Source organism: Cryptotermes secundus, unplaced genomic scaffold, assembly GCF_002891405.2.
Source record: "Cryptotermes secundus unplaced genomic scaffold, Csec_1.0 scaffold813, whole genome shotgun sequence".
In the NCBI taxonomy this organism is placed as follows: domain Eukaryota; kingdom Metazoa; phylum Arthropoda; class Insecta; order Blattodea; family Kalotermitidae; genus Cryptotermes; species Cryptotermes secundus.
Window position 1 is genome coordinate 169761 of NW_019735471.1, and position 10153 is coordinate 179913.

Consider the following 10153-nt stretch of genomic DNA (forward strand, 5'->3'; position numbering starts at 1 on the left):
TAACTCACAATCAAATGTCATTGTCAGTAAATATAATTTATTATACATATTATCACATTGCAACAATAAGTAATTACATGCAATTCACAGTTAATTCATTTCTATGTTTATTATATAATCACACTGGTTTGCATTGTGGGAACTCAAAAGTATAGAGGCACATCACTCATTGTGGAAGCAGCAATAGGAAATTCTGGTCACTTTATTAACACGAAAATAAACACAAGTAACATCCCTAAAAATCATTGAAATTCATAAAAATGTAGTACTAATTAAGTTAATGGAGCAGAGCATTTCTTAAGGATTTGACAGTCGCTCAACTGGAAGAGGAGTTTTCTGCCGTTCATCGAACTCAGAAGATTCATTACCTCATTCACATGAATAATTGCAGTTAATATTACATGCTGTAATTTCATTATAATTTCTTGAAAAGAATATGTAATAGCAGAATTCCTGTGTTCATAAAAACTTACTTAATAAGAGGATAATATTTTGGTCAAAGAATTAATGCATCTCTGGACAACATTATTAAGGATTGAAGAGAGTTATTATTAAAAATTCAAGTAGTATTACGAACTCTTGCAATTTCTTAACCTCTACTTTTTGCAAACCAAATAAACTGAAACTTACATGAATTAATATTTCTAACCACGTAAAAACGCACACTCTTAAATGTTTATTTTGTATACAGTGCAGAATACTAAATATATTATACAGTGAACATTATATCTGTCAGTTGGTATAGCCACTAGGCTACCGGCTGGGCGACCGATGTTCGATTCCCGGCATTTGGCAAGAAATTTTTCTCTCTTCCGAAGGGTTCAGACCCTCTCTGAGGCCCGCTCATCCTCCTACTCCCTGGATACCTGAGTTTTTATTCCAGGGAATAGAGCGAGAGGGACATGAAGCTGACCGCACACCTCCATCTAGTGTCGAGGTTAAGGATAGTGGAGCTACATCTCCACGCCTCATATGCTTCAAAGTCGTAGTGCTTAATTACACAATTAAGTACAAGGGATATCTGTACCCTTTTTTTTCCCTTGGCACTACAGCCACAGTGGGCCTAGACCTACCTCCATGAACTCCGTTCACTTCGGTTTTTCTAGATCTTACACATACGGTAGGACTCCTTGGGCGGGTGATAAGCTCGTCGCAAGGCCTCTGCCTGTACACAAACACAGAAAAACGCACACAAATATCCATGCCCTGAGTGGGATCCGAATACACGATCCCGGTTTCCAAGCGAGCGAAGACAGTGCATGCCTTAGACCGCTCGGCTACCATGACCGGCATATTTGTACCCTTACCTTACCATATTATGATATCCAACAATTTCGTAAATTAATTCTGTTGATACTCCCCATGAAAATCTTAATTACATTACTGTGACGTTCGTGTCAACAAAAGAAATTTTCACTTCTTGACTGTCATATGACACGACGAAGTACTGTGAAGATAGAAACAAAATGTACGAGATTTAAAAGTTATTTACATTTCAAACTTACAAAATGTTTACTTGAACCCTTCATATAGATCGCATGAATCAGTTTATCTCGTTTTAAAATCAATATCTGTCTTAACCATGATGAAATTTAATGCACAGTGTGTTGCTAATCAGCTTACACCGGATAGAAAGACTGATAATTTTGACAATTACATTTTCAATATGATTGATATTTACTCCGAAGTATGTCGCGCCATAGCTCAAGCGGTTAGTCGCTGGTTTCCCACAGCAGCGGCCCGGGTTCGATCCTGGGTCTGATCAAGTGGGATTTGTGGTGGACAAAGTGGCGCTGGGGCAGGTTTTCACCGAGTACTTCGGTTTCCCCTGCCAATCTTCATTCCACCAAATTCTCCATCATCATAATCATCAGGGGCACGTACAATAGGTCAATCAGTGGCCGCCGGGCCGAGTGGACCCAGCTTGACTCCACCCCCCACTAGCGAATTAAAAAAAAATTACTCCGAAGTAGATGAAAACATGACACCTTTTTCAAATCTTTCAATAGATATGTTGATAATCTCACAAAAGCAATTAGAGTTTTATTTCTGTCCAGAGGCATTATATTTCTAAAAGAATTATTATCTAAGGCACGGACCCCATAAATGTTTCACTATACGTTTCATGAAATTAGAACCAATGCGAAGTGTAGCATATAATTTAAACAAAGAAAGAAAAATGCATGTTTATCCGATGTCAATAGAATGTACACGAATGGTTACTAGGGTCCATCACGTGTAGCAAATGTAAGATTTGAGGTTTTCACGGCGGTGACTATGAAGAAAGCAGTCTTCTGGGATGTGGCACCGTGTAGATGTGGTGTTAACCGACGTTTCGGAGGAATGTATCTTCTCCATCTTCATGGTAGAAAGAAAAATAAGAAAATCCGCAAGCGAAGAGACAGTGAGAACATTTGCAAGCAGATGGAGGCGATACATTCCTCCGAAACGTCGGTTGACACCACATCTACACGGTACCACATCCCAGAAGTCTACTTTCTTCAAGTGTAACAAACTTCACAGTACACTATGATGGAGACAATGTCCTGTAATTGCAAAGTTTCATTCTCTCCTATTTAACTATGTGTAGTTACGCTTGATGGACTTTATTCCTGTATTAAGAAGTGTAACAGCTTAAGTTTATGAGGTGATATAGGCTGGATTAATCTGGCTCGGGCTAGGGACCAATGGAAAGTTCTTGTGAGCAAGGTAATAAAACTTTGGGTTCCATAAAATGTTGGGAAATTCTTGAGTACCTGAGCGGGAGATGGGGTTGAATACCTCCACCGTGACCCTGCGAGTCGTAGGAGGCGACAAAAAGGGAGGTCTCAAATCTGAGACAGCAAAATATGGTCGCGAGTCCCAAGGGACTCGGACCCGAAAAAGACTGCGCTGGAAAGGGCCAGCAGCATATACAAAAGACAGACCCATCCTCTGTCAGAGAGGGGGCCCCACAAAAAACAAGACCATAACTGTCAAGCAGTAATAATTATCTGGTCATGAGCCCCATATGGGGCTAGACACCAAGACATACTGACTGACTGACCGTAAGTCGCAATGTTACTTTGACTTGAGTAGCTGAGCGACTGGCGGTTTCTCAAGAAGGACTGAGCTCCACGGCGTTAGTGAACCGCTCAAGACTTCTCTTATGAACGTCAACGAAATTGCCTCTTTTGTATTCATTAGGTTCATAAGTCTTCTAGTCCAGATCTTGAAATATTAGGTTCTATTGAGCTAAGGCTCTGGCGGGAAGCAGAGCTTCTGGATAAATTCCAGTACTGTCATACGCACATATGGGAAAATCATGGCTATTTTATTACATCTTCATAATCAGCGACATTCAGATCAAACTGTTCAGATCTCTTATAATGACCCCTATCGTGGCATTCAAATGCTCCGCATTGCTGCTTAATGTGATGACCAGTGCCCGGATTTTGATGACATGTCATCTTTTTTTCCTTGTATCCTATGCGATGCTCTTAAATATATAAATCTCGCGTATGAGCTGCTGGTTACAGAAATGTAAATTTTATAGGCAGTTTTTTGTCATTTTTTGACGTTTTTAGGTTTAAGGTCATTTTTTCATTTTGGAGGTAATTTTTTGGTAAATTTTTGGACTTTTAAGGGTATTTCTTGTCATTTTTGGCCATTTTAGGGGATTTTTCCTCACATGTTTTATGATATGTGAATAACATGGAAGCGAAGTGTTTTTCTTTTCTCCTTTAGGTCATATTTCTGGATTTTTTCGGTCATTTTATACATCATTTTTTAAATATTTTCATGTCATCAAAATCCGGGCCCTGGTGATGACATACTTTTAACATTGGGCCCACACTTTTATTCCGTCACATTCCATAAATTCATAAACTTAATACTCACCTCCAGACAGCCTCAAATCTTAGAAGGAATACAGTGCTCTGCTTCTGTTGCACATCTGTTTACATAAAAATTATCTGTAGCCTAACTTTCAATAATTAATCGTATTGATATAATATAATACGAAAAACTGTGTTTTACATAAGAATTAAAGGAGTGGTGATGTGGGAAAATTCAGCAAGAAAATGGTCCCCAGCATAATAATGTACTCCAACGGAGGTTATTGTCCTTTATGTTCTTATCACAAAAGATAACACTCATTCATCAATTATACGTTACAACCCCTAAGCTTGGCGTCTACATGTAGTGTAAATATATTTGAGTGAGTTGTACATTTTCAGATATTGATTTAGTTCTGTTAAACGGCCTTCCAATTATTTCATTTTTAAATAGCTGCAAATATTTTAGATAGAAACAGTTTATATTGAATTGCCATTTTGTTAGGTTAATATTTCATGGCAGTCCATAAATTTGCGTAACAACGTTTCTGCTAAATCCTCCCACAGAATTTGTTGCAACTTGTAACCGAGCGAATGCAATATTCCATCAACATGTTTAATACACACAAAGCAGGAGGCCAGGAAAGCTAAACTGGAATGTCTGGTTTTATCCATATAGAGTTTGTTTCTCCATTTTCAATGTTAATAAAATATATCTTGTATCATAAAGAAAACATAAACCGTGTAATTTCTTAATATATATTGAAGTATAATAGGCCTACGTACATCATTAAGAGTTCTATCTTCTGGGATATAACGCCTTATAGTATTCCGTTGAAAGCTCATCGACGTTTCGGACTAAAATTTCGCCCCCTCTTCACGTTCAAAGAATAAGCCAACATGTCCCCCTGAAACGTTAGTTTACTGAACGGATTGGGGACCGTTATGTCCCAGAAGACAGAGAACTCTTGATAACCTCCATTGTGAGAACCTCAAATCCAAATACTATATTTGTTATTATATTAAGAACTAAGGATATATTTCATAAGGGATACCATTCACCAGTTTAGCTACCAGGACACACATCGGTGCGTTAATGAAGCCAGGGGTGTTAGTAATATGGCGTCAGTGGGGAGAAAGGACCGCTGGGGCGGAATTCCATTTGCTGACACAAGCTGTTACCCATCACCTCCAGGTCATCCTGTCTGGAAACACAAAAACGGAAGCACAGACGGGTTATTTGGAAATTATTACACTTGTTAGCAACATCAAGAAATTGGAACCAAAGCCAAACCTCGAATCTCAGTTTTGTACCACACTTGAAAAAAACGCGATAAACGAAACCGCTTGTTAAATCCTGTACTAGTTTACACATTTTGCCGTCCTATTACTTCACGCGAGTCTAAATTCAAAACTTCTTGTACATTGATCCTATAGACGATAATTCAATTTTTAATACACCATAGAACTATCGAGTAATATTCTGCGAGTGAGTTTTGTTGCTTGGGTCTGATTTATTTATGTAGATATTACAGCTCGCCGGGCACGGTAACAGAGCGGTCTAAGGCATGTACTGTCTACGCTCACTCGGAAGCCGAGATCGTGGGTTCGAATCCCACACAAGGCATAGATATTTGGTGTGTGCATACGTTTCTTCTGCCTTTTTGTTGTCCTGTGTTTAGGTATAGGCCTTGCGATGAGCTGATCACCCATCCAAGGAGTCCTACCGTATGTTAAATGATCACGAAACTGAGACATCAGCCCTATGCTCCGAAGTGGGAGCAAGAAGAGAGAGATATGTACTGTAGGTCTCCAACGAACAGATACAGTAGTCCCCCATTCAGTTCCCTGTTCGTGTATTTATTTCAGTGAGGGTTCTCAAAAGATCAAATTATGTATTTTTTTTTCCTTGGCACTACAGCCCCAGTGGGCCTAGGCCTACCTCCAAGAACATCTCCGTTCACTTCGGTTTTTCTAGATCTTACACATTCGGTAGGACTCCTTGGGTGGGTGATCAGCTCGTCGCAAGGCCTCTACCTGTACACAAACACAGAATAACGCACACACAAACTAAACATCCATGCCCTGAGTGGGATTCGAACACACGATCCCGGTTTCCAAGCGAGCGAAGACAGTACATGCCCAAGTTATGTATAATAATAATAATAATAATAACAATAATAATAATAATAATCACGAGTTTCAACAGAGGATATACAGAATATACGAGTAAGCAAAGATACGGATCTGCTGTTTAGACTTTGTTCCGTCTGTGGCCCAATATTGAATTTATAATATCATATCATATCACATGTGCCCAGCAACAGTAAGCTGTGGGAACACGTTTCGGTTTCTATCAGAATATAGGTCCCCGCGTGTTCTGTTATGCTCTTTTCTGAAATAAGTAAACGAATTCAAAGGCATGATTTTTGTTAGTGTTAGGACTACAGTTCTACAAGGTCGCGCCATAGCTATGGCGGTTAGTCACTGGCTTCCCACCGAGGCGGATCGGGTTCGATCTCGGGTCTGGTCAAATGGGATTTGTGGTGGCCAAAGTGGTGCTGGGGTAGGTTTTCTCCGAGTACTTCGGTTTCCCTTGCCAATCTTCATTCCACCAAATTCTCCATCATCATAATCATAATCCACTCGGCACGGTGGCCAGTACTCTAATCAGTGGCCGCCGTGTCGAGTGGACCCAGCTGGACTCCACCCCCCCCTACTAAGCGAATTTAAAAGAAAAATAATATTTCTATAATTTTAAAACGAATTCTCCAGATTCAGTATACAGACACCTGCTCACGCTGGTTCATCGCTCGCGGATTTCTTATACCCTAAAAATGGAGGCAATATGTTCCTCCGAAACGTCAGTTAAAATATCTACACTGCGACACATCCAAGAAGACGACATTCTTCAATTTTAGACACCGTTAAGTAAAATCCTTGATCCGTTTAGGTCTATAAATAAGCGACGATTATCTTCTTAAACGTAATTTAATAGTTCAGTTTAAAATAATAGCCAGTGCTTAACTCTCTCAACCAAAAATTAATTATTTCCGACTTTACATCCGAAATTATTTGTTTCTAGATATGCGTAAATATACGCCACTTGATCCCACAAGGTGCTGTCACCGGTGCATGGGCCTTCCGTTCCACTTGGACACTAACACAATTATTAGTAATTAAGACATGAATGTTTTCCACCACACGATTACAGAATTAAAGGAGATTCACACTTAAGTCCAACAGCACACTTTTATTTTATCCGAATAACAAATCAGTTCATATTTGAGCAGTTCTATCTTTCGAGATATAACGCCGTGTAGTCCGTTGGAAGACAACCGACGTTTCGGATGAACATGTTACCTCCATCTTCAGAATATCCCAAACAAGAAATCAGCATGAAAGCTGGTAGCAAGCAGAGCCGTCAGTTCAGTTTCAACAGAGTTCACTGCGTTATGTCCCAGGAGATGGTACTCTTCATAACCACCTCTGCTGGGAACCTCAAATCCTATCATTTATATTTAACTAAAAGATTTAAATACATGAGCATTAATGCATCACAAATATTCCGTACATGTACATGTATATACATATATTTGTGATTGATTTCACGATCGTTTGCATATCTCAGAATATATGCTGTCGCCTCCAAATACTTAACGTACGTACAGTAAAGGATGTTGAAGGAAGCGTACATGGTCTGTTTGAAGTAATCACGGTCCTGGAATTTGTCTGGAAGTATTGAAGAAAAATCACGAAAACTCTCAGTCAGGATATTCGGTGTCCCGATCAGGAGTCGAACCACGTATCTCTCCAAAACATGTTAGAAGCATAGCCGCTTGAGCCAACGTCCGCAGTAAAACTTCCGTATACATTTGCTACGTCAGCCATCAAGTAAATTATTCTAACTTTCACTCTTTACCACTTCGCACCTATCAACGCTGTAAACATCACCCACGTGGTCAAGCCGTCAAGGTACGAGTATGTCAGTGGGTGAGGAGTGTCGAGTGAAACCCTGTTCATTCAAAACCAAGTTTCGAGAGCGAGAAGTAGCTTAGGCGTACAGCAGACGATGAGTTGAGCTGACTAGTTCAGTTGACGTGTGACTGACGCTTAGAATATCAACTGAATGGGGAGTTATCTGAAGCTGTACGTAAAGTAACAACTTTTACGGATAGAGAGTGTCGCGTGGTCAACGCAACGGTTGGCACTAACTTCACCGGCAAGCGGCGGTCGCTCGGTCGGTATAGTTCGCTTGCGGACTGCAGGCCACGGAGAAACTTTGTTGTTTGTACGTAAAGTCACAAGGGTGAGAAACAGTGAATAAGATTTAAAGTTTGTGACAATGATACATTTGTACAAATATTATGTTTTTGGACATTATCCATCGTCCTATATTTATCTAAAACCCGTCCTGTTTATTTTTCAAAACACAACGTTTCGGATACTGGATTCTGTATCCGTCATCAGGTAAAACATACTCATTTGGGCCCAATCGATAAGCTAGTCCCTATCTCCGCAGGAAAGCAGTAAGCTTGACCAGTTGACAGAATGAACGGGAGAGATGAATCCAGACACTTCGAGTTCGTAGTGTAAGAAAAATTAGAAGTCGGTCTGTGAAGACTTAACAGGTAATGTGAAGACTTTGTGTGTGCTGTAACACAGTGATATTGGAAGTGAGTAACTAACACTTTTTTCCTGTGTAAAATCCGTTGATAGGAAACTGATAGTAAAAACATTGTCAAGGCTTAACCGTTACCTAGCAACGACTAGTGCAAGCAGATATGGAAGATTTAATTTATGTGTTATATTACAGTAATAATTAAAATGTTATAAGTAATTGTAGTTACGACTAGTGAATATCCAAGAAATCGACTCGCCGATCCAAACCCCCTATACTAGTCACTATTACACGTGACAATATCTAGTTATGAACAAACTGCGTTATAGATTAAAGTACTATCGCAAATTTTAGCCCTGAAGCAGAATGCCACTGGAATCTTGGGTACGAGATAAAATATCAGTACAAAATTAGGTATCAGACGAATATATTATACTACGGTATGTGTGGCAAACTATTTTCCGCGTTTTGGAAATAATTTTTCGTATCTGTTTTCAAGAGTGTAATCGAATTCTCGCTGGATAAATCCGGACTGAAGAAGGATTTGCTGTAACGGTGACTGTCTGACTTAGTTACCCCATCATCATCAGTAATCTGTCAGACTACAGGTCCACAGTCTCTTCCAAAACAATTCCTCCACTTAATGCGATCTAGAGCTTTCTCCTTCAAATGACAGTATCCTCTTCTGTCCCCAAGGTCATCCAGCATCTTCTTACGTCTTCTTCCTCGTCTTCTTGTCACTTCTATCCGCCCCTCTATCTTTCCTTCAATAACTTCTTTTAGAAGGCAGTTTCTGCGTAAAACGTAATCAATCCAATTAGTCTTCCGTTTTCTTATTTCGTGTAGGATATTCCTCTGCTCACTGACTCTAAATAACACTTCTTCATTTCTCACATAATCGGTCCAACTGATCTTCTCCATCCTTCTCCAACACCACATTTCGAAGCTTTCCAGGTGTTTCTGATCTACTGCCCTAAGTGTCCATTTACCCCCATATGCTGAAATATTCCATTCACTGTACGTTTATTTGCATAATCATTCGTAATTTTGTACACCGGTTACTGAAAGTCATCTCCCGCTTTTATATACTTATAGGGACTGTAACTTGTTCTTCTTACGAGCGAATAGAACATTCTTTTTTAGATAGAATCCATCTACACGTTGTAAGATTTGAGGCTTTCACGGCGGTGACTATGAAGAAAGCAGTCTTCTGGGATTTGGCACCGTGTATATGTGGTGTTAACCGACGTTTCGGAGGAACGTATCGCCNTCAATGTGCCCTCCACCTGCTGCACGGACAACATCGAGACGACAGCTCAATTCATCCCAAACGCCTCTCAATTGTGTTCTTCCATTGAAGTCACCGCTGCAGTTGTTCTGTTCTTAAGGTTATCCAAATTAGTCGCTAATGGTGTCACAAAAACACGGTCTTTGACATACCCCCACAAGAAAAAGTAAGATTTACAGAGCTTCTTACGCTTCCTTATATAATACATAAATATCATTTGAAGTTCAGAAGGAACTTCACAGATAATAAATAAGAGAGACCCAAGAAATTATATCATTGCTAAAGGTGTTATTTCATTGGCCTATGTACAGGACACTTGAGTTTCACTTGAGTCCTTTAAAACATACCTTAATTTTTTACATATACAAAGAGAGCAGTAAAATATTTACAAAATTTATTTAAATCGCTTTGGGATTTTTTTTTTTTTTT

General features: G+C 39.5%; 1 protein-coding gene across 2 annotated transcripts in view; it reads right to left on the minus strand.

The window, feature by feature from the left end:
* Positions 1 to 15: 15 nt before the first annotated feature.
* Positions 16 to 10153, minus strand: part of LOC111869405 (phospholipase A2) — a 32472-nt gene continuing 22334 nt past the window's right edge. The window contains exons 6-7 of one of the 2 annotated variants that reach the window (XR_002843662.2): positions 4871 to 5020; positions 16 to 926 (exon numbers count right to left, since the gene is read on the minus strand). Coding sequence is in view for 1 of the 2 variants with exons in the window: in XM_023860906.2 (XP_023716674.1) it covers positions 4927 to 5020 (94 nt within the window). In the remaining variant the exon portion in view is untranslated. Of the gene's footprint in view, positions 927 to 3732; positions 5021 to 10153 lie in introns of those variants that run through there. The other variant, XM_023860906.2, reaches the window with a different exon arrangement.